A 25187-nucleotide genomic window follows, 5' to 3' on the forward strand; every position below is an offset into this window, starting at 1 on the left:
TTGTTGTACTCTTTTTCCTTCGACTAGGATTTTTCCCATTGGGTTTTTCCTATCAATGTTTTAACGAGGCAACATAAGCATACTTAACATTATATCAACAATCCAGGTAAAGTTGTACTCTTTTTCTTTCGCTATGATTTTTTCCCACTGGATTTTTCCGAACAAGGTTTTAACGAGACAACTGATGTTGATATGTGGGCATCCAAGGGGAAGTGTTGTAAAATTGACGGATTAATGAATGCCTACTCAAAAAGAACAAGACTTAGGAATAGTGTTTGATACTTTCAAAAGTACCATCATTGTTTTGTGGATGGTTGTAGTTACGGGAGTCTCTTTATAAATACAGCACTCCGTCTGTTATCAAATGCACTGCGAAAGAAAGCAAGAGAAATAATATCAGTATCCCTCCCTCTCTTTATCTACCATCTTTTTTGTGTTATAGCTACTAAAGTTATAGTGTGATATTTTGCACCTGCTTTGCTCATGTCCTTAGAAAGATTATCTCTCTAACTTTTACCTATTTATAACAATAGAAGATTATTTTTCATTATTTTTTTTTTTTGGTAAACGAAGATTATTTTTCATTTCTAGAAACTGAGATGTGATTGACTTACTATGCAAACAATTCACGTGAAAAAAAAAATTCCTATATCGTATATTATTATATTATTTTTCATTTCTAGAAGTCGAGATTTGATTGAGTTTAATTATTTCTATATATTAAATTTTGTTCCAGCTGCAAGAAAATATTTGACGGTAGGGGAAATTAGAAAATATTGTATAAAATGTGAAACATCTAGAGGACAAGAACACTCAATGATTAGCCATTTTATTAGGCTCTTTGCTGGTTTATTTTAACAGATTACCTATGAGCAACCAGATATACAAATTCACATTATCAGAACATGCAATGAATGATATATATCAAAAATGTCAACGAATCAACGTTTATTGAGAATGAGAAGTATGCACATACAAAACCTCGGGACACTAAATAGACATCAAGCTGTATAATAACACACGGGCTAGCTCTCTCTTGGTGTATTTTTTATTAAAAGTTTATAACTGGTTCTATTTGTACATACTTCCGGTGTTTATTTGAGTTCGTTAGACTTGGAATCATAATACAAGCGGGAGGGGGTTCACTGGAGCTATGAAGGAGCCTAAAACATGAAGTAGTTCCGAGATAGTGGAACTGTGGTGGCTGGACTGCAGGTAAGAACCACGCCGTCTGCTGTTACCTTGTATGTTTCCGGATCAACCTCTATATTTGGTAGGGCGTCATTGAGCTTCATGTCGAGTTTGCTGAGTTTCCTAACGTTGCGCACGGCTTCCACTCTCTTGTCAAGGCGATACGAGTCTTTAACGCAGTTATCTACAGCTGCCTGTTTGCACATTGAAATAAAGAGAAAATCAGTCTTGTTAATGAATCTCGCGTGAGAGAGAGAGAGAGAGAGAGAGAGATCCATGCCTGGCTGACAAAAGCAATGGAATGAGCACTACCAGCCTTGCCAAATGCACCAAACATAGGCCTTGAAATAACCTGCGAAGACATAAGGTTTTCTAGAGTAATCAGAACAAAAATCGCTATATTTATTACACCCTAAAAAGAATATCTACTACCATCTCCAAATTCTTTTGGACCATCCTCAACGTAAGTCATCAATCACGTAAAAGAATTGTCATGACTAGAAAATGCATCCATGCATAAGAACTGTTTGTAAACTATAAACTTTACCGGTTCAGGGGTGGGGATGCTTGCATTTGGATCACCCATATTAGCCCATGCAATTGCACCACCTTTGATCACCATTTCTGGTTTTGCGCCAAAGAACGATGGCTTCCATAGAACAAGATCAGCCAGCTTCCCCACCTGCATAACATGCAAAGCCCATGAGTAGAATGAGAATTCCGCTATTTTAATGACAATAAAAGTGTTTATGGAACCCAAGAAATGCGAGTAATTCCAAAAAGGTAAGTTTCATCAAGGTACACATTCAAAAAGGTTGAAGCTCAAAGCATCAAGCTTAACTTCTATTCATTTGTTTCTCAAATGCTCTGCTCCAAATAAGAGAGGTTAAAAAATGCTTGAAAGAATTATTTTGGTTATCTATAAGAGTGGCATACCTCAATAGAACCAACATACTGAGAAAATCCATTAACTATTGCTGGATTTATAGTGTACTTTGCGATGTATCGTTTGATCCGGAAGTTGTCATTGTCGGATCCACTAGGTTCTATCGACCCTCTTTGTGATTTCATCTTGTCAGCTGTTTGCCAAGTTCTGATTATCACCTGACACGAAAAGTTTTTAGACAATAAGCCTTATACATGCCTCGGTGTAAAATAATTAGACAAAGACTCCTACTAACGCCAGAAACAGGGACTTCCAAGTGAAGGCATGAAAATCCACAGTTTGGTAAAAGGCGACAATGATAATGTTCTGTAATTCAATTTGAATAAGGACTTTTGTTTTCCTTTTTTGTTACTGTTATGTTACGGTTTCAGTGAAGTCGATACAAACAGACATATGGGGGCATGTATCTCAATTTATAAAAGTTTTCTATGATCAGGAGGAACCAGAATGCATAAGGTGAAGGTAGTAAGAACCTCTCCAATGCGACCCATAGCCTGTGAATCAGAAGATACAATGCTAATTGCCCCCATGTCGTGCAAAATATCTTCTGCAGCAATTGTTTCAGCCCTTATTCTTGATTCAGCAAAAGCTACATCTTCTGGAATGTCCTTGTCAAGGTGATGGCAAACCATCTGTACGCATTCGAAGTTTCAAAACAACATTCAGCCAAAAGACTCTAAACAACCTTAGCGCATGCTGTATCACTACTACTGTTATCTTCTCATACCAGCATATCAAGATGCTCATCTATAGTATTTGAGGTGAAAGGCCGTGTGGGATTCGTTGATGATGGCAGGACATTTTTCACACCGCAGACTTTGATTATATCTGGAGCATGGCCCCCACCTGCACCTTCACTGCCAAGAGATAACAAGCACAAACTATGAGAACTAAAAAAGAAAAAACACAAATAAGAAGAAAACAAGAAACGAAATGTAACAACATGCAGGAAGTTACGCCAAGGATACTCATAATCATTTAAAATATGTATACTTAGCAATATAATCGTACTGACAAGTCATCAAGACTCACAGCAAAAAATATAGGTACGATAATGCAAAATATTCAAGTATGCAGGAATGGTTAGATAAATGCCAAGATGTGACCAAATGGCCACGATCTCAAACTGTATTCAGTGTGATGCCTTAGCTACCGAAAAATGGTTTGCCTCTACTCTGTGTACAAAGTAAAGTGGTCATGGACTTGTAAGAGACTGTAAGAAAAATTGCCGACTTATCAAATAGACCGAGGATGTGATTTATACCTGTGGTAAGTATGGATAGTTCTTCCTTTAAATGCAGCAATTGTATGCTCTACAAATCCAGATTCATTCAAGGTGTCTGTATGGATGTTAACCTATCAAGGTCAGAATTGGAAGTATTAGAAGATGTGAAACTCGTAAGATACTACCACCCGAAACAGCCTATAAGACCTAACATTAAATAAAGATTATAATACAGCACCTGGATGTCATATTGATCTCCAACAGCCAAACAATTGTCGATTGCAGCAGGAGTGCTTCCCCAGTCCTCATGCAGCTTCAGTCCCATTGCCCCAGCCCTTACTATATCATGCATCCCTTCGGGTTTGGCAGTGTTCCCCTAAAGTAAGCCAAGGATATTAAAGAAAAAGGAAGAATATATAAAATAAAACAGCTTTAGACATTACTTCACATTTTGTAAAATGGTAGTAACAGGTTTATAGTTGAATGCAGGCATGGGGTAGGGAAGAAAGAAGAGATTTTTAAGTACACACAACAGTTTAAGCATACCTTCCCAGTAAATCCAAAATTTAGAGGCAGGTCGTCAGTTGCTTGCAGCATTAACTTCATGTGTAATGGGGCTGGTGTACAAGTTGTTGCACGAGTCCCAGTAGCAGGTCCTGTTCCACCTCCCACTAAGGTTGTGATACCTACACATTATAAGTTTCGGAAAATGGACCCCTTAAATGCTTGTTCATTGTCCGCAAAAAATTTAGAAACACACAAAGTTCATTCACGAGTATATATGAGCAGGAATAGAAGATGCAAAAATGAATTTTTTTTAAAGGAAACCTAGGTGGTACAAGGGGAAAAAACAAATGCAAATTGAATCAACCAGGAAATAAAATATGCCATTCAGATGAAACATTATGCAACTGCACCAAACCTTGAGTTAATAGAGGAAAATCTTTACAACAAAATTATGGTATGTCAACTTTTTTTTTTTTTTAAAAACGACTCATTCAACTTGCAACTTGCTGGTATAATGTTCTGCATCTAATATATAATCCATGTCTTGGAGGCAACTAAACAAGATGACTAAGCATCTCTTAAGTTATAAATAATGTTTCACACCAGATACATGTACTTCACTACGCGTCAAAACGCATCACTATACGCATCACAGGCACTTTCCGGCCTAAGGATTCTCATAATATAGCTCACCACTCGATATTGCTTCATATGCTAATTGAGGGCATATGAAGTGCACGTGACAGTCTATTCCTCCTGCAGTCACAATCATTCCTTCCCCCGCAATGACCTCTGTGTTAACCTAAGTGATAAAGAAGAAGGCATAAGGACATTTTATCAACTTCCTATAAATTTTCTTTCCAGAACGACCTGCTGTAATATGAGATGATATTTACCCCAATAGTCATATTTACACCATTCATAACATCTGGATTGCCTGACTTTCCAAGTGCAAAAATGTTACCATCTTTGATACCAATATCTGCCTTATATATCCCATTATAATCAATGATCACAGCATTAGTTATAACCGTATCCAATGAATTAGCTGGGTGGTTCCCACATGACTGGCCCATTCCTTCTCTTATAACTTTACCACCTCCAAATATCGATTCATCCCCATAAACAGTAAAATCCTTTTCAATTTCAGCAAACAAGTTGGTATCACCAAGCCGAACTTTATCACCAGTAGTAGGGCCATACATGTTTGCATATGCCTCACGAGAAATTACAGTGGTGAAAGCTGGATCGCTTCCTGCAACACCTTCACTGCAAAATTAATACTGAGGTAAGGCATCTCCAATTTTTCCTTAACCATCTTAGTGAACTAGCTAACAATCATGCAACTTTATTGATCTAACAAAATAGAAGCAAGGAGGCAAATAAACATTTCTCTGGTAGAAAGCCTCGACCTAGCATTTGGTTCTTCCTCATGTCCAAATTCCTTTGCTTGTATGGCTTCCATGACTTCCTTTAGTTTGCCATCATCTACCGAACCATCCACAATGCAATTTCCTCCTCTGATTACTCTAGTACCTCCAATTCTTACAAGTGCAACATGTTTGCTTTCCCCCGGCTGGCACAGCAAAACAAGCACCAATAACATACTTAGAATGCTAATAGTAGATTAAGCGGTAAATAAATGGTACTATACCAGCATGCAAAATGACAAAGTAGGGCCTAATTAACAAAAATAAGTGGCTTCGCAGCACCATGACTTCTATCACAAAAGTAGCACCCAATTATAGATGTAAAGGATGATGAAGGATGACATGACATCCTTGATAGACTTTGATTAGAAAAATATATGATAAGCAGAAAATATTTTGTGACTGACATGAACTAAACAACTTTTCATTACATAACAATGATAACATTGAAAAATGATTTTAGACATTAAAGAACCTCAAATCTCTTGGCTGTTCCAGCTGGTATATTCAAGTGCATGCCATATGATTTCATTCGATCAAAAACCAGGCAGGGGTTGACCTCAATAAAGTGATAGTGACTGCCAACCTGAAAAAGTAGGGTAGTAACTAATCATAAGTCGGTTGCTTAATTGACACACTCTAAACCAGAACCAATAACTATACTAAGCTAAAGTAAATGAGATGTTGATTAGCTCAATCAAGAATCCCTTTCATCCTCGAACTAACGAATGCTTACATTTTGACTACAAGTGCATGCCATAAGCTACTAGAAACCAATTAAAACTGAATATGACTACAGAAGGGATATCACTATTTCAAGTAACTGAGAAATGATATGTAAAAGATAAACGCACCTGAACCGGCCTGTCTCCTTGGTTAACAACTCTGAGGAGTATTGCTTTCCTTCCAGGATTAAGCACAATACAACCACCTCCATGGATAATTTCACCCGGAATTTTACCATCTTCCATTTCAGGAAACTTGTCTAGTGAGGGAACTGCAGAAAAATCTTATTGCATAAGTGCCCATAATAGGTCCCAGAACAGTCATTTGAAACTTCCAATATCCGATAGCCTTTACCAGGAAGAAAAGAATCCTTCAAAGCTAGTTCCAGATTTCCGTTCTCCCTAGAAATTGGATCGTGAATGGTGATTAACTTGGTCCCATCACGAAAAGTCCCTTCAACCTGCATTTAATATCTTACTTATAAATTTGATTTTAGGCAGAATGCTATGTCAGGGGTATGAGACAATAAGTTGGAAATTTTGACAAATTTTCAGCAGCAAGCATTATGTTTACGGCTTTTCGAAGCAAATGCAAACAACCATAATGAGCATAATACCTGCACCATATCCAAAAGATAGTGAACACCAGGAAGAACTTGTTTCCTGTTTGAAAAAGAAAGATGCAGATCAATCTTGAGCAACTAGACACATGATTTCGAGGTACGAAATTAGGAATACAAATTGGTTGATTGCAATCCAGAATTAACATCCCACATACAAAAACAGGGCAAATTGATAAGATTTCACAGTTCACACCATTACCTTCCCAGCAGCTGTCTCCCAATGTCCATCAACTCCGCCACAGATTTATCGCCATTTCGAACGAACTCCAAAATCTACAAACACACAAACACATTAAACAAAAACGTTTCCTTTACAAAACCCATTACCAAAATCCGATCAAAGTTGGTAAATTTGAACAAAAGATCAAGTTTCGGAGCAAAATCTGAAAAATACGAAGCAAAAAACACACCTGTGTGGCTATGAGAGCTGTAGCTTCTGGGTGATTCAGCCTCAACCCTCGAGCAAGACGCTTCTGCGCCAAAAACCCAGCATTGTTTAGGCTTAGTTTCTCAGCTTCTCTCGGAACCACCTTCATTTTTTCCACTCCTTGCTCTGTAAGTCAATGCCTGCAACTTACAAGAAAAATGTTTTATTTTATTTGATGCAATCTCTTATCTTTTGGAGGCGAAATTGAAGAACGTGGATGATTAGATGAGCATCCGAATTGTGGGAACTAAGTTTCTTACTTGTCAAGAGATACGAAGATTGGTGTCACTTTGTCAGTCCGATGATGCGCAACACGGCTGGGTCCCTGGGACATTTGCCAAGTGAAAGGCAATGACTGAAACGTTAAGGGGGTGTGACTCTCTCTCCTTTTTCTTGGGCGAATTAATATTTTGTTTCTGTTTTTTATGCGCATCGAAAACACAAGTAACATGATATACTGTTGTGATTAAAAAGAATATATACTTGATATGTTTCTTGCTAAACTATGTTGATAAAAAATATTCACCTATAATAATTTGAGTGAATTAATAATATTACATAAATTGTGTTCAACTTGTGTACTGTTGTAACATTTCAGATCGATTATACCTTTGTGAAAATAAAAGTTTAAATATCATAACATCACTCCAACTAATAAGACCCCACACTTGTCGGATTGTGCAGATATTAATTAACAAGTTGGCAAGTTAAGGACATCATTGGTGTTGTTGAACTTGAACATTCAAGTTGCCGATAATATCAGAGTTGTTGAAAGTTGACATTTGGCCGGTCAATTAGAGTTTATTGTTCATGTGTCTGTCGCCATATAGTCCTTTATATAATATTGCATTGTGACAATCCAATTGCATCCAACACAGACCCACAACAAAATTTTTGAACTTTCCTCATTAAACTATAACAAGCTTTGCCAATGAGAACCAATTTTATGATAAGTCAGCCACCACATGTTTATTTTTTATGTGTTTTGTGTAACTAATAATTCAATTGGTGACGTAGACTTGCATTCAAAATTCAAAATTTGGCGATGCTACGTGTATTATAATAACTGTTGATTACATCTTTTTATGAATAAATTTTAATTTTTCGTTTGTTATAGGTAAATTTTTTACATCAAAGATGCGAAAATGTAAAATATGAAGAGGGACAAAGTTGGTCTTCAAATTGAGTTATGGTGGCGAGTTTGTAACTTCACCCAAACTATCAACGTTAACAGCAAATACGACACAAATGGCTAGATTATTCGATAGTAACCAAAATCAATGGAGCAAGACCGCACATTACCGAAGGATTTGGAGCTTATCACCAAGGGATTTCTTTCTTATAGGAATAAAACTTACATATAGTTCTGTAATACATATGGCCTTTTATAAAGTGCCTCTATTTATCGCTAACTTAATAATAATAAGTGGGGTTTAGGGTTTAGGGTTTGAGGCGTAAAGCTGGCAAAAACATGAATAATTTTCTGGTTGAAAGCTTTGAGATGACCTTTGTCATTTGATTGTGATTAGAGATGGATTGAAATGCCTTTAGTCTTTTGACCCCATTAGGACTCGTCTTACCCTTCAGATTACGGAATAATACCTTAGGCTTGGGCAAAAAAAAAGAGAAAAAAGTAGGTCCGAATGGGTTAATGATGTCTTTTGCTTGATGTGCGTTGGCGATTGATCCTCGTCGACCCTATCCTCTTGGCATTTCTTGAGAAGTTGGAGCTGGCGTCGCAGGTGCAAAACCTCTTCTTGAAGCAATGTGGGAAGATTTTCTGTGGAAACAAGGTGATATATTTCTTTCGAAAGCTTCTCGTCTTTGATCCCAGACCATGTCCCTGGCGGCAAGGCCAGTAAAAGCACTGTTAGAAATGATAAGCCATATGCTGATAAGCCATGTGTTGCCATGTGCTGATAAGCCATGTGCTGCTGACATGATGAAATGACTATTCTAAATGAAACCCATGAAGTCCTGTCGAAGATGCTGATGAAGATGGGCAGAAGAATATTGCATGATCTTACAACTAGACAATCACTTTATTGTAGTTATTTATTGCATGCGTGTGCTATTGTTTATTGCATGCGGGTGTATGTAAAACTGTATAAAGACCATACTGCTATTGAAGCAGATATAGTTTACTGAGCTAAAGTATATTCCTTTATGGTATCACAGAGCCCAGTCTAACGACAACCTCAAAACACCCAACTTTTTTTTTTCCCGATGGCCTCTGCACATGAATCATCTCCCCCTATTTCTTCTCCAGTTCTTCTCAATGTCTCCAATTTCCTCACTATCAAGTTGGACCGTACCAACTATCCCCTGTGGCAAGCACAGATGCTGCCTCTTCTTCGGAGTCGGAACTTGGTCCCTTTTGTCGATGGAACCAGTGTTTGCCCTCCTGCCTTCCTCAAGGACACTGCAGGCAACACTACTACTGAACCTAATCCGGCCTACGAGGCCTGGATCCAACAAGACGCCATGGTGATGTCTTGGTTAAATAGTTCTGTTCATCCTACTGTTCTTGCCACTCTCATTGGTAAGACGAGCTCCCACTCTATCTGGACCTCTCTTCGGGACAGATATGCTTCTCAGTCTACCGGCAGTTTTCTTCAGCTCCGAAGTGAGTTAATGAACACTCATCGTGGTGACACTTCCATTGCTGATTTTTTTTATCGTGTCAATGGCATTGCCGATACTCTCTCCCTCTCTGGTTCTCCTATATCTGATGAGGACTTGGTGGCCATCGTTCTTAACAATGTTGGCCCGACTTATGAGAGTACTGTGGCATCTGCACAGGCTCGAGATGAAGCCATTTCCTATGCTGCTTTAGAAGCTCTTCTTCTCAGCGCAGAGCGACGCCAAAAAGGTCACTCCATTCTTCCTTCCGACGCTGCACCGACTATTCTTGCTGCTCAGCGTGGAGGACGCTCTGGTGGTGGTTTCCGGGGTCGTGGCTCTTCCTACCGTGGTGGACGTGGATCTTCTTCTGGTGGTCATAATTTCCACACTGGACATTACCACAAACCTGGAGGACCACGCTTTGCTCATCCCTCAGGTCCTTCACATCGCTCCAACAATGATGGAGTCCTTGGTACTGCACCTTCCAATGGTGGTTCTGGAGGTAATGTTTTTTATTCTTCTGGGAGAGTTCAATGCCAAATTTGTCAACGCCACGGACATGCTGCCATTGACTGTTTCAACCGTCTAAATATGGCCTATGAGGGACGTGTTCCTGGCTCTCGTCTTCAAGCCTTTGCTGCAACTGCTCCATCCTCAGGCTCTCGCAGTACCCCTGCTATTCAAGACTGGCTCTTCGATTCTGGTGCCAACGCCCACATCACCAACGACTTAGCTCAAGTCTCTGCTGCCCGTGACTATCATGGAACTGATCATGTGAACGGAGTAGTTGGTGGCACAGGTTTGCATATTTCAAAAGTTGGCCATTCCTATATTCGAACACCTCATCACACCTTTAAATTATCAGACACTCTTTATTGCCCTAATGCTACAACTAATGTCATCTCCATCAATCGTTTTACCATAGATAACAAGTGTTCTCTAACTTTGTCTCCTACCTCTTATCATATTCAGGACATGCAAACGGGGAAGATCCTTTTGCACGGCCAGAGTAGGAATGGCTTCTACCCCTTTTCCAGACTTTCCATCTCAAACAATAATGGCGTTTTTTCATGCATCGGTACTCGTGTATCAGATAGTATTTGGCATTCTCGTTTAGGACATCCATCTAGTTCCATTTTGAAACTTCTTGTCACTAGAAATAAATTGCCCATTTCTGGTAAAGTCAACAGTGAAGTGTGTCACTCATGTCCACTGGGTAAGAGTCATAAATTACCTTTTTCATTGTCTACTTCTTTGTCGTCATTTCCTTTAGAATTGATCCACTCTGATATATGGACGTCTCCGTCTCATTCTATTAATGGATTCAAATATTATGTTATTTTTATTGATGATTTCTCTAGGTATTCTTGGATTTATCCTTTAAAATTAAAATCTGACGTCTTTGCAACTTTTGTCACTTTTCAAAAATTAGTGGAAAACATGTTTAGTACAACAATAAAATCATTTCAAACGGATGGAGGTGGCGAATATATCAATACTCATTTTAAACAATTTTTGGCAACTCGTGGCATACATCATCGTTTCACTTGCCCACATCATCCGGAACAAAATGGCTTAGCCGAAAGAAAACACCGTCATTTGGTCGAAACTGGACTTACTCTTCTTGCTCATGCATCTTTGCCTGCGTCCTTTTGGGTTGAAGCCTTTCATACGGCTAACTACCTTATCAATCGGTTGCCAACAAAAGTTTTACAAAATGATTCTCCTTATTACAAATTATTTTCAAAATCTCCTCAATTCGATTTTCTTAAAGTATTTGGCTGTGCATGTTTTCCATACTTACGTCCATATAACAATAACAAGTTGCAATTTCGTTCCAAAAAGTGCATATTTCTCGGATATTCATTAAATCAACAAGGATATCGTTGTTTAGATCCATTTACAGGTCGCATTTTTTTATCTCGCCATGTTGTTTTTTATGAAAAGTCTTTTCCATACAAAGACTCCATTCCTACTATCCCCTCTTCTTCCTCTGATGCACTTCCTGCCACGTTAGAATTAGGGCCCCAATATCCTATCACTTCTCTTACTTCTATTATAACCTCTTCTTCCCAACCTACTCCCAATATACTGCCTACTAACACCACTCCCATATCAGATCCATCCCCTTTATGTCCCACACCCATCAGCTCTTTCCCCAGTTCGAATATAGGGCAGTCTCCGCCACTTCCACTAACTACTTCCTCTCACTCCATGGTCACCCGTGCTAAGGATGGGATTCGACAACCCAATCCTAAGTATGCTTTACTTGCTATTATTGTTGATGATTTAGTTGAACTTACTTGTTTCAGTCAAGCAAATAAATATATCGAGTGGAGGCAAGCAATGGCAGAGGAGTTTAATGCACTCCAACGCACAGGTACTTGGACACTTGTTCCCTGTCAGCCCCATTTCAATGTTCTTCCAAACAAATGGGTGTATCGCATCAAGCGTAAGTATGATGGTTCCATTGAACGGTTCAAAGCACGTCTTGTTGCCAATGGTTTTCATCAACAGGAAGGTCTTGATTATGGGGAAACTTTTAGTCCAGTTGTGACTCATGCCACCATTCGCCTCATACTGTCCGTTGCTCTTCACTTTCACTGGCCTATTCGTCAACTTGACGTCCAAAATGCCTTTCTCCATGGCACACTAGCTGAAGACGTTTTTATGAGACAACCATCAGGCTTTGTGGACCCTTAATATCCTACTCATGTTTGCAAGCTTCGTCGTTCTTTATACGGCCTTAAACAAGCACCCCGGGCATGGTTTCAGTGTTTTTCTCATCACTTGGAGGACTTAGGTTTCCTTGCTTCCACTGCCGACTCCTCCCTGTTTACATATTTCAATGGTGCCACTATTATTTATCTTTTGATTTATGTAGATGACATTTTAGTCACTGGGAATGATGCAGCTCACATTTCACGTCTCATTGCTCAGCTTGGCCTATTATTTTCTATGAAAGATCTTGGGCCCCTTAAATTTTTCCTTGGCATGGAAGTCACTCGTACACCTACTGGCATGTACCTTTCTCAATCCAAATACATTGTGGATCTCCTCCGTCGCACCAAGATGACCGACTGCAAGCCAACTTCAACACCTGCTACTGCCGGTCGTCGTCTTAGTCTTCATGAAGGGGAACCTCTTTCAGATGCCACTGAATTTAGAAGTGTTGTTGGTGCTCTTCAGTACCTTCTCTTCACACGTCCTGACATTGCTTTCGCGGTTAACCAAGTTTGCCAATATATGCATTCACCGACAACCACACATTGGGCTGCTGTCAAACGTATTCTTCAATACTTAAAAGCACTGTTAGAAATGATAAGCCATATGCTGATAAGCCATGTGTTGCCATGTGCTGATAAGCCATGTGCTGCTGACATGATGAAATGACTATTCTAAATGAAACCCATGAAGTCCTGTCGAAGATGCTGATGAAGATGGGCAGAAGAATATTGCATGATCTTACAACTAGACAATCACTTTATTGTAGTTATTTATTGCATGCGTGTGCTATTGTTTATTGCATGCGGGTGTATGTAAAACTGTATAAAGACCATACTGCTATTGAAGCAGATATAGTTTACTGAGCTAAAGTATATTCCTTTAAGAAAGTCATTGCAAGCTGGGTGCATCCGAATTGCACAAGAACATCCTGGATTTGTTTTCGGCCAAGCAGTGAGCATGTCCATCCTCTTCTCAGTACCACCATTAACCACCGCGACTGGCTTGTCGCCACCATTAGCCTTCAAGCATTTCACGCATGTTTCCTGACAGAAGTACACCCCTGAGGAGGTAGAAACTTGTGCGCCTTGGCAGCAAACACTCGCAGCAATGTTGGCTTCATGACCAGAAATTAAGTTTCCGCAGCACGACTGTACACGTGCTGAAGATAATAATTCAGCCACGTGCTTAAAAAGGCCATAATATAGAGTTCTTGCATTTATTCCTTTATATGGATCATCTCCCTGGTACAGCGGATAGCCTTTTCCCAATATTTTGTCTTTGAAGGATCTTCCTTTATTCGAAAAAGCCTATCCGCTGTACTAGGGAGATGATCCATATCAAGGATCTTACTAGGGAGATGATCCATATTAAGGATCTTCGTGCAAAGGCCAAGATTGTTGCGGAAAGTTTTAATGCCATCACCAGAAAACCAAAGTCCAAACTACAATTCAGTGTGAGCCGGATATATGTGCGAACCATCTTTACCAGATCAGCATCTGCATGGACGGAGATGCTACTAAGTTCACAAACTGTTCCGACGATAATCGCCTTAGCTACTTGATTTGAGAGAGATTTGGACAAGGAATGGTACTACTACTCTTTGAAATGCTTCGAGGAAATGCTTGCTTTCTTTTGAGAGATCTGTTCCTTCATTTTGAGAGGCTTTGAACGATTTGTTCGTAGAGAGGACTTTGATAGATTGAAAAATCTTTGATTTTTAATTGAAATATATACAAAGTCTATACGTCACGAAGCAGCCAGTATGCTCAAAACATACCACATTGGATTGGGATGTACTGGCCGGCATGCACATTGCTTGTCGTACCAGAACAATCGGAAAATAGAAATACAACATGTGTGTGTGCCGGACTCATGTCTTCCGGAGGTGGTTGATTGCAACTATGGTAGAGGATGATGAGGCTGGCATTGATCTGATATTGACTTGGGAGTTGGGCAGCCTTAGTTTGGTTTCCGTATTTACCGGTTGCAGCTTAAACCAGATTTCTTTAGGTCAGTGCCAAAACTCAATACCCCCACTCCATCAAACACAACTACTGAATAAGCTCATTTCTTTCCTTTACGAGCAAGAAATCGTTCCCTAGCCGCCTGTACTCTACTTTCACGATCGTCAAGAACCGGCGCAACAACATCCTCTTTCTTTGGCAAATCGGAAAGATTTCCCTCCGGTTGCTCTTCAATACGACCAATCCCGCCACTGCATAAAAGGTTAAAAGGTTCAAACCCAGCAATTTTCATAACTTCATATACGACCTCAAATTAGCAACAAACCATTTTCTACTTATAATGGTGTTTCTATGTAAACTGGCTTTACCTCAGCTTCTTGATGTTTAGATTATTCACTTTGTCCAAAATGGGTCTGACCCAAGCAACATTTACGGCACATACAGTGCGCAGGAATGGGCGGGTTGTTGCAATGAGTTCATGGTACACAACGTAGTCAGGCAATTTCCCTTCATCATCTGGTTTTAGCACAGAGGATGGATGCACCTGAAATAAAAGATGATACAAATACAAGCGTCAATTCTAGACTTCCGAAAAACTCACTACTCAAAGCCTTTGACTAATGGTAGTAAGATATGCCTAGTCACAATCAATTTTCTACTCAAAGTTTCTGATTTTCCTTTCCCGGATTAAATAAATCAATAGGTGCTTTGATAAACCAGAAATGCATAATGATAATGTAACACGCCTAACGTAGACTAGACTTCAAGGTTCATACCTGTACTACTTGGGGCTTAAAACCTAAAGTTCGATAACCATTGTGATGCATCATTCTCTCAGCAAGTTGATTTGCATATCCCACGCACAAAGCCTTCCTCAAATTGTGATAATCTTGTTGGCTTTCATTCCGTCTTCTGGCTGTCTGTACATCTAATGATCCTGTTTTCCAGATACACAACATATCAATAGAGTGAAGGAAAGCAACATCAAGAGAACACTGCAAGAAGAATCTTCAGTTGGCAGTTAAACACTAATAACAGTTAACAAAGATCAGATAATACGTCAAGAAAAAAATTAGGCTATAAATAATAAAGATAGCTAATATATCTTCCATTGTCATCTCAATTCGTTTTTGTGCCATAAATCAATGTATTTTGGATATGTTACTTATTGAGCACTCATCAGTTAGCAACTATTACAGCTGTTCACCATTATATATAAGAGTTTCACATTATCAAGTAACAAGCAATGTTTCGTGAATGTGATATAAGCGCAAGGTCCTCGCTAATGTAGCTTACTAACCTTTTGCTATTTTCTGCATGATTTGAGATAGCTGTTTCCTTACATCCTTGACAAACTTCATCCCTCTCACCTACAATCAATGAGTTCCAGAAACATAATATGCATATATTAGAATCATGTTGTAGATGTACTCAATATATCACATTTCTTATACAGACTATAAAAAGGTACCTGCAACTGATAATCCTTGCACCAATTAATGTCATAGTCAGTTTGATGCCAGCACTCATAGATCTGTAGCAACTGGATATGATCACCCCAACCAGAGCCATCAGGAAGGTCCAAATAATCATGTTTCCTCTTCTTCTCCGTACTTTTGCTGCAAATGGAGGCATGCACAAAAATAATCTTCTCAAACGAAATATTCATACTTCCAAGGGCCAGAGGTCCACAAATATCTTTCAAAGTTTATGTGTGCAGATGTGTGCACATTTAGTTTTACATATGATATATGAGTACTTTTCAGGTATTCAGAAGTCAGAACACAATGCATGCTATTAACTTTCACAACATACATAAGGGCACCATCTTCTAGGAAACTTTTAACGAGTTTACCTTCGACCAGGAAGCAATGTGGTTTCTGCAGATAACATAGCAGCAACAGTCAAAGCCTGTGATAAGCAGCCATACTCATTTGCCTCCATTAAGGTCTTTGACAGTGAAGGTTCTAGCGGAAGCTCTGAAAAAATCAAGGAATTACTGAGCAGACTCATCAAAGATCTAAAAGAGAAAATGCTCAATGTGCACAAAACCAAGGGGGAATAACTTCTAGCACTAGTAACAGATAGTACAGGAACAAAAAGCCCAAGTAGGAATGAGTAGCAAAACGTTTGTGAGTACATATATGACACTTCTATTACAGTTCAACTAAGGTTATGAATGATGTACAAAATTTTGACCACTATAAAATGCCATTTTATTCCTCAAGATGCTAGGGGCTCTCCAATGACGCTAATTTATCAAAACTACTAAAACTCGTTTAAGGCTTCTAAATAATGGCAACACATTGGAAATTATTACTATAACTCTTGAAAACTGGGATGTGAATCAAATACCAGCCATTGTTTTTCCAACTCTTGTGATCAATCCATTTTCATCAATAGCATCAATAAGATACAACTGCTTCAAAGCATCTTGTAAAGACTCAGCTGCAGCAAACCAATTGGAATTAGACAACATATGCAAGGAATTCTAATGTTATGCCTGAACAGGGCAGAAAAACACAATGAAAAGAAATTCATCTTACAGGAAGGAGAATCAAGAAAATCAAATTTTAGAATGTCAATATCAGGGAGGTCCAAAGATTTCAAATAAAGAACACTTCCAGCAAGCGAAGAGCGTTGTATTTCAGGAATTGTTGCATCAAGGAACTCATCCTCGTAAACCGTCGAAGGGTATAAACGATAGCACTTCCCAGGACGTGTTCTTCCTGCTCGTCCTGCACGTTGATTTGCTTGTACCCTGCAATCATATGAATCCAAACTTAATTAGAATGATAGGCAGAATCATTCTTTTTTTTTTTTTTAAAGAGAATCATTCTTTTTTTTTTTAAAGAGGTCGCACTTGGTGCGATGGCAAGTGCCTTCGCCCATGAGCGGTAGGTCTCGGGTTCGAGACTTGGGAGCAGCCTCTCCATAAATGGGGGTAAGGCTAGCCGACATTCACCTCTCCCAGAACCTGCGTAAAGCGGGAGCCTTGTGCACTGGGTACGACCTTTAAAGAGAATCATTCGAGGGAATAACATCTATAAACATGACAACTTCTGTTTATTAAGCCTTTCGGCCATGCTTTTAAAAATTCCATGCCTACATCTACTGCAATGGTTTAAGTATCACTGGCTTCCTTAAATGATAACCATGAAATTGTTTCTAGATCAGAATGCAACTATAGAAGCTGCTAACGCTGATTGCTTTCGTAGTTGGTTCACAATTGTAGTGCAAAATAATAAGAGAACAAACATATAAACAATTGAAAAGGTCTAGTTAACTTCAATTTCAAATCTTTTTCACATAGGAATGAATTGGATCAAAATTCAAATTACCTGAATACAAACATAAGCAAACTACACAGAGATGTTATTCATTTGTGTTAGAAACCTTATAGCACTCGGTAGAGTACAAGATGCGGGGGTAAAAAAGAGGAAATTTTATCGTTTGGAAAAGCCTGGAAAAAATGTACTTTTCATAAAACTTGTCTACTAAAATTGTAGACGAAGAGCCCAAACAAGAATACAGTAATAAATTAAGTGTAAGGACAGAACACAGTAACAAGTTATAATAAATATAAAACTATGGACTCCTTACTTGCTAATTTGAACAACATCGAGGGAATACATGCCAGTTGATGGGTTATACCGTCGTTGCTTCACGTAACCAGAATCAATAACATACCTGTGATTCATACATGATTATGAGAAAACAGAAAACCATTTAACATCATTTCAGTTATGTGTAAACCAGATTCATTGATTATAAATAACATGGAAAAAAGTTTACTTGAAAATTTTACTCAACAATAGCTTCCATATAATCATTAAGTAAATTTCAACCTTGTGAAGCAAGCAATATAAAAAGGGTAAATAAAAGCAAATGAGCATGACAGCCAGGAAATAGTTTCTTTTCTTACACAACACCATCTACAGTCAAAGAAGTTTCAGCAATATTTGTTGCAACAATAAATCTCCTACAATTTGGAGGCCGAGGACCAAAAACACGTACCTGTACAGAAAAGATGAAGCGTGAACTAAAAAAGCATTAGGATTTTAAAGCCTCCAAAAATAGAACACAATTACAATTAGTCTTTACTTGCCTGCATTTCAGGCTGCAAAGAACCATGAAGAGGAAGGATTATGGCATCCATGCAAGACCCTTCTTCCAGGCTTCGAACTCTCTCTTCTAACTTCAACACCAACTTGTCTATATCATCCTATAAAAAAGAACAGTTTTTCGGTCAGTAGAAGCATTGTATGGAAAACAATGTAAACGACAGGTTATATGCAAAGTAGCAGTCACACGCTCGCATGTACATTGAATGCCACAAAAAGGAAAAGAGAGTAGGAAAACAGCATCTGACCTGTCCAGTCATGAATATCAAGACATCGCCTTCGCCTTGCTTAATATGTATATCTATAAAAAGAGAAATTGTTAGTCAACTTCTTACCAACAAGTAAATGTTTGAAACTAAGTCGGGAATTAAACCGAAATAACAGAAAGAAGATACCGCATTGATTATATGAAAAATAAATTACAATGCAAAGAATAAACTAAAATCAAAATCATACTGAGAGCTGTTTCTAGAGATGACTCAAGATAGCTGGCAGGCCGCTCACGGCTGTAGGCTATTTCGACCGGGAATAACTTCCCGGGGACTTTCACTACAGGGCAATTTGAAAAGAATTGTGATACTTTTTCGCCATCAAGAGTTGCTGAAGTGATTAGAACCTTGAAATTCGAGGCACGCCTTTTCACCAAGCGTTTCATCAGTCCCAGCAGTATGTCCCTGATTGACAAAATGCCACATTGTAGTGTAAACAAACAAATAATCAAAACTTCTAAGAACCCTAAAATCTGGAGCGTTATGGAGAGAGAGATTGTACGTGTTTAGACTCCTTTCGTGAGCTTCATCTAGTATGATTACAGAGTACTGATCAAGCTCTGGATTGGAGAGGCTTTCACGAAGAAGAACTCCATCGGTGAGGTACTTAATCCGCGTCCTTTCCGAAGTTCTATCTTCAAATCTGATGGCGTATCCAACTTCGTCCCCAAGCCGAACGCCGAGCTCCTGCGAAACTCGTCTGGCGACGGAGACGGCGGCGACTCGGCGGGGCTGAGTGACGCCGACGACTCCGGACTTGGTGTAGCCCCTTCTGTGAAGTATCTGAGAGAGCTGCGTGCTCTTTCCCGAACCTGTCTCTCCGATTACCACTACGACGGGGTTTTCTTCTACTGCTTTCATGATTGTGTCCTCGAATTGGAGGATTGGTAGGTCCGCCATTGATGAAGTAAAAGAAGCTCGGAATCGTAGAATGACGAGGAAGAAGAAATTTCGGGGTTTTGGGAGGGAATTTGTTTGGGAAGAAAATCGAAATCAGGGTTTTAGAAAAACTCAACTTTTCAACGGTTTTTTATTTTTATTTTTTTTTTAAGGAGCAGCTAATGCTTTCACCATGACAATTCATATTTCGAAGAGTTGAGAAGACTCATAAAAGTATTTCATTATTCTCTGGCTATTATAATGTGATTCACGGACGTTTTGTGTGAAGTATGAGTTTAAAATTCGTTCTTAACTATTAGGTCATCCCGTAATAGTTCCAGATGTTAGTTATTAGTTAGTTATTAGTTTGCTATACAATCGTGATGTAAATTGTTCAAATGACAAAAAGTCTCTAACATTTGGATACCGATTAGATTTTTCGAACTCAAATTTTACGTGCATTGCTGCTTTTCGAACTCAATTTTATAGCTTTTTTTGTTTTGCTATGTTCCTAAAATTCGAACTCAACGTCACTTTTGGCATAGTAGGCCTCCAGCAGGAGCCCTCACGGCATGCTATTAACTCAATGTTAGAGCACGCCCCTGATAATTGCGTCGTTGTGAACTCAAATCACACTTTCTCGTGGAGTGGAAAGAAATGCCCAGAAACTTATTTACTGAGTTTAAAGACCTTTGTGGGAAAGTTACTACCGAAGTACAAAGAGTTCAAGTAAAAAAAACATACAACAAAAAGTACAATGGGATGAACCAAGCACCAATAAAAACTGCTTCAATTGAACAAATCTCCAATGCACACTCCAACTCCACTCAAAGCTTGCCAAAAACAGCTTTCATTGTCACAAGCTTGATCCCTCTCACCCAGAGCTCAGCCATTTCAATCCCACCTTCACATACAAAATGCAGCTCCTTGTGCTTTGTAGTCACCACATGGAACAGCCCCGGCTCGTCAGTGTCGAATTTCCTCCGGCGGTTCCATCTGAACGAGTCACTAGCCCCGACTTCCGCCCTCCTGCAAATCACATTTCTCTTGCTCGACTTCCCCCACTGCAAAATCCCGGCAGCCCCAACCATTTTCAGCATTTTTCGATGTGGAGATCCTCTACCGCATTTTGTGTGCTTCTTCACGCGACTCCCACCAAGAACAAGGCTTCTTGCAACCTCATCCAATATCACATTCTCTGCATCGTTTTTAATCCCACTTTTCCTTGCAAGTAAGAGGGCTGTCTCGTGTCTTGCATTCGCAATGTCGCATTTTGCCCCTAAAGTAATCAAAAGCTCGCACAGTGTAGCGTGGCCTCCTCTTGCTGCTAACATCAATGGAGTGTATCCATCGGCATCAGAAGCATTCACATCAGAACCCCTGCTTATCAATGTAAGAACGAAATCTGTGTTGCCGTGCTGTACTGCCTGATGTAGAGTCCCATAAAACTCAATAGGACTATCAAGTACCTTTTGAGGTGCAGCATTCTTAAGAAACAACTTTTCAAATTCTTCACTGTTTTGGTTTGTAACGAATAGTTCCATTACAGTCTGACCACATTTATTCTGCAGGTTTATGTCAGCCCCAGCATCGATAAGCAATTTGAAAGTTTCCAGGTAACCACCCTCTGCAGCTATCATGGCAGCTGAGTATCCCTTTTCATCTTGCTCATTGAGATCAACGTCTGCTCCCTCAATCAGTTTCTTCAAGGCCTCAACATCGTTTGCTTGAGTCACAAGCATTAGAGGAGAAAATACTGATGTATTGCTTGATTGAACAATTTCACCAGATCGAATCACGTCTGCAACTGCTTGTCGGAAGCCAAGAGTCCACCTTGCTGACTCTGCTATTACGCTTGCGCTCTGACCAGCAGAATTCACCAGGCCAAAATCAGCACCCTCTGAAGCCAGAATTTTAAGGCATTCCTGGTGTTTATATCTAGCACAGCTCATTAGTGCAGTTTCTCCAGATTCTGTCCGAGAGTTGACATTGCACCCCGCACTAACCAATTGTTGAAGAACCTTATTTAATCCAAGTCGCGACGCCATGTGAACAGGGCAGTCAGTTTCTGAATTTGTTGTCTTAATTGGAACTTCTACATCAGCACCGCAACTTAACAGAACCTCTACCGCTCTTTCATTGTTACATAATACGGCGTGGTGAATGAGAGTCCTCCCAAAGTGAGGAATGTTAGGAGAGTGGTGTTGCAAGAGCATCCCCAAGATAGCACCACTGGCTTCAAAATACTCCACAGCACACCAGGTCACACTGTAAGCCTCGGCTAGTCCTGCACCCACCCGAAACTCTTCTCCTGTATTTACATCCCAGGACCAGCCCCCAAGACTCACTTTTATATCTGTTCTGGCTCCAGCCTGTTATTCATTCCAAAAGGTACACAACGTTAGATAGAAGTGCATAACCATAAAGGTACGCATACTAGTCGATGAGTTAGGGATAAACCTGCAAGAGGAGTCTGACTACAGAAATTTGCCGGCTAACAATGGCGGCAACAAGCGCATTACAGTAAACATTAGTGTATAGAAATGGCTTGGACGATTGAAGCAGCGCCCTGTCAGTTGCATCCGCATCCACCCCACACTGCCACCAATCAATAGCATCACTGTCATGGAACAAAGGTTATATGTTCAAGCAATTAAAAAAACACATACACTTTTGGGCGACGATGACCTTGTCTGTACTTCACACTTAATTATGTTGTCAATATAGTTTAAGGATCATGTTTTCTGCAATGCAGACTCAGATAAGAGCATAACAACTTAAAAGTGCTCACGAGCAGAGGTTATTCCTACATAAGCATTCTCAGACGAGCCCTAATTGAGACATAAGACCACGATGGCTTTTTCGATTAGTCTATGACTAAAAGTTACCTTGATGAGTGTGTCAACTACATCAACAAAGCCTCTGCAGGAAGCAGAAACAAGAGCATGCACTGCCGCCTGAGGGCGGATCATGTCGGATCCCATGAGCATCTCGGCGGACCTAGCCCTCCCCAAGTAGCTTGCCTCCAACAAGGCCTCCTCACATGCCTCCTGAGACGCGCCGCCATTGATGAGCACCTCCAATATCTCCAAATGTCCCTCCCTCACTGCTGCTGTTGTTGCATAGCCTCGGAACAGCTTTTGATTCACATTTGCTCCATAACTCTGTCACGCGAAGATTTACAAAACTAAAATTAGAGACATTCAAAGTTCTTCGCTCTAAATTTAAGCAAAAGAGAGATTATAATATGAATTTAATAATTTCAAATACCGCAAATTTGCATGAATTACGTTACCAGGAGCTTCCTAACGAGCGCCAAATTCCCAGAGTGAGCGGCGAGGAACAAGGCAGTGATCTGAGTCTTGAACTCCTCGTACTCGACGCGAACCTCGTGCGCCGACTCACCCTGCGCCACAATCTCCGTCTTCTTCGACTTCAAGCACACCGTTCCGACAAAGTTCACGTCCACGAAAGGATCGCCCAGACATTCCCCCGCCGATTTCGAGTCGTTGTCGTGCGCGGCGTCCACCAACCGCTGCGAAACCTCGGCCTCGTAGTCGATCGGAAACACGTGCGCGTGCGCTTTCCCGCCGGACAGGTAAGCCGTGGCGGAGCTCCCGAACACCATCATTTCCGAAACGCTTCGTTTTGCGGAACCTCCGAAGAGTGAAACGTCTGGAGAGCTTCGTGGCTTTTGTGATTGGGTATATAGGTGGAGAGAGAGCTCCGTATAGGTGGAGAGAGAGAGAGCTCTGTTTGGTCTGCTTATACAGTGAGTTGGGATTTTGGCGGAAAGGACCGAATCTCAATCAAATCAATCAATTTGCACCATTTAAATTTGATCAAACTGTTAAAATTATTATAATTTTTAAAGTAAATCTCTGTTTACAATCGTTAAATTAAATTTTCCGTTTATACGGATACACTAATTTGATGGATTATGATAAAAGAATACGCAGGATGCTTTCCCATTTTGGCGCCAGAGAGGAGATTAGAGAGAGAAAAGCTAGAGAGAGAAAGAGAGGGAAGAGAGACATATGTCTTCTTGGGGTTGTGTACCAAGGTGACCAAAATATATTTGACGATGACTTGGTCTTGTTCAACAAGTTTTCATCCTCTTTACCGAGTAAATATTTTCTACCGCTAAAATCTGAAGTATCTCATATTCCGAATGAATGATGGAACTAATTATTAGTGAGGTTCAAAAGAATTAAGGGCATTCCGCCCAACTTTAATTACAATAAAATGTCATACCATCGTGTTATTATTCTACTTAGATGAGTGATGAGCACGTATATTTATTTATTAATATTATAATTTGAGTATGTCAATTATATAATAAAATTATTTTATGACTCATGTATCAGTTATATTGTGTAGCGGTATGATTGTTACGCTTTGAAATGTGTTTGCTAATGTCCAACTCCAAATCATTCTTGTTTCCATCGTTTTGATTTGGGATTTTTTCATTCTCTTTAGACTTTTCACACAATGTTTGCTGGCACAATTATTAGAATTAATGGGTGAGATGATTTGTCTATCAAAGAGAATGGGTGAGATCATTTGAATGAAATCTTTTTAAGGAAATGATTATCCGAATTCGATACAATCAATTAGTTTTATAGAAGCTATCTAATTTAGTATGAGTTTTTTTTTTATTAATATTAATTGACTACAACAACATGTTGGTAATCAAAGAAAAAATAGGAGGGAATGAGTAGAATGATGATAAAAATATTTCTGAAATTTCAAAGGGTGACCTCAAGCTAATAAGGTTCCACACTTTGTGAGGAATGGGAGAAATATCTATAGTACGCAGTCTTACTCTTATTTTGCAAATAAATTGTTTTCACAACTCAAGTCCGTGATCATTTAGTAAAAAAGAAGTAACATTTCTGTCGTACCAAGACCCGCCCTCTCACTATGAAATTTTATAATAAAAAAAGGAAAAAAAATCCCAAATCAAAACGATCGAAACAATGAAAGATTTGTAGCTGGACATTAGCAACCAAATTGGATTATCTTTTTATTTCACAAAAAAAAAAAAATTTGTAACGGAAAAGAAAATTGGATTATTCATTTGTATCGAAGGAACCATAAATGAGATTCAGATGTCCTTCTAGGCGTTACACATGATCAACATATTCATTACAATTTGGACCGACTTTAAACTATACTGATTTATCGTGATTCAGCCATCAACTCAATTTCTAACCAACCCAATTTGTGTTGCTTAATCAAATAGCTGGTCACCCACAAATACAAGCCACTACACACGCATGCCACTAAAAAGTTGCATATTTACAAAGGAGTTGGAATTTAAGTGGTTAATTTTATTTATCTGTAAACCGAAGGTCATAAGTTTGATTTCTCCTTTTTTCCATTATTGTATCGAGAAAAGGGTTACATATATGTGAGACCTATTAAGAAAGAGTAATGTTAAGTAGACCAATTTTTTAAATTTAATTTGTAAATCATGTGATGTGTCACCAATAAAAGATACGCATGTTATTCAACACTTTAAC

The 25187-nt window shown here is 39.3% G+C and overlaps 3 protein-coding genes across 3 annotated transcripts; all 3 read right to left on the minus strand.

Moving 5' to 3' along the window:
• Positions 1 to 895: 895 nt before the first annotated feature.
• On the minus strand, positions 896 to 7480 carry LOC126596712 (urease-like). The gene is made up of 19 exons (XM_050263379.1): positions 7335 to 7480; positions 7058 to 7214; positions 6847 to 6920; positions 6642 to 6687; positions 6380 to 6485; positions 6154 to 6296; positions 5775 to 5885; positions 5282 to 5445; positions 4766 to 5138; positions 4563 to 4671; positions 3909 to 4048; positions 3601 to 3738; positions 3402 to 3493; positions 2865 to 2994; positions 2611 to 2769; positions 2128 to 2295; positions 1739 to 1873; positions 1472 to 1543; positions 896 to 1385 (listed from the first exon to the last, which is right to left on the minus strand). The coding sequence occupies exons 2-19, from the start codon at positions 7181 to 7183 to the stop codon at positions 1164 to 1166; spliced, it is 2508 nt and encodes an 835-aa protein (XP_050119336.1). The 5' UTR covers positions 7184 to 7214; positions 7335 to 7480; the 3' UTR covers positions 896 to 1163.
• Positions 7481 to 14116: 6636 nt separating this feature from the next.
• Positions 14117 to 19794, minus strand: LOC126597765 (probable pre-mRNA-splicing factor ATP-dependent RNA helicase DEAH4). Its single transcript, XM_050264597.1, has 14 exons — positions 19286 to 19794; positions 18971 to 19188; positions 18763 to 18815; positions 18499 to 18615; positions 18316 to 18407; positions 17994 to 18080; positions 16937 to 17151; positions 16746 to 16838; positions 16246 to 16369; positions 15862 to 16009; positions 15691 to 15760; positions 15167 to 15327; positions 14759 to 14934; positions 14117 to 14641 (listed from the first exon to the last, which is right to left on the minus strand). Exons 1-14 carry the CDS (start codon positions 19681 to 19683, stop codon positions 14491 to 14493), a joined length of 2103 nt encoding a protein of 700 aa, XP_050120554.1. The 5' UTR covers positions 19684 to 19794; the 3' UTR covers positions 14117 to 14490.
• Positions 19795 to 20331: 537 nt separating this feature from the next.
• On the minus strand, positions 20332 to 23466 carry LOC126595654 (uncharacterized). The gene is made up of 4 exons (XM_050261954.1): positions 22958 to 23466; positions 22551 to 22826; positions 22123 to 22260; positions 20332 to 22034 (listed from the first exon to the last, which is right to left on the minus strand). Exons 1-4 carry the CDS (start codon positions 23291 to 23293, stop codon positions 20490 to 20492), a joined length of 2295 nt encoding a protein of 764 aa, XP_050117911.1. The 5' UTR covers positions 23294 to 23466; the 3' UTR covers positions 20332 to 20489.
• Positions 23467 to 25187: the final 1721 nt, after the last annotated feature.

The sequence above is a fragment of the Malus sylvestris genome, chromosome 13 (assembly GCF_916048215.2).
Source record: "Malus sylvestris chromosome 13, drMalSylv7.2, whole genome shotgun sequence".
NCBI classification, from domain to species: domain Eukaryota; kingdom Viridiplantae; phylum Streptophyta; class Magnoliopsida; order Rosales; family Rosaceae; genus Malus; species Malus sylvestris.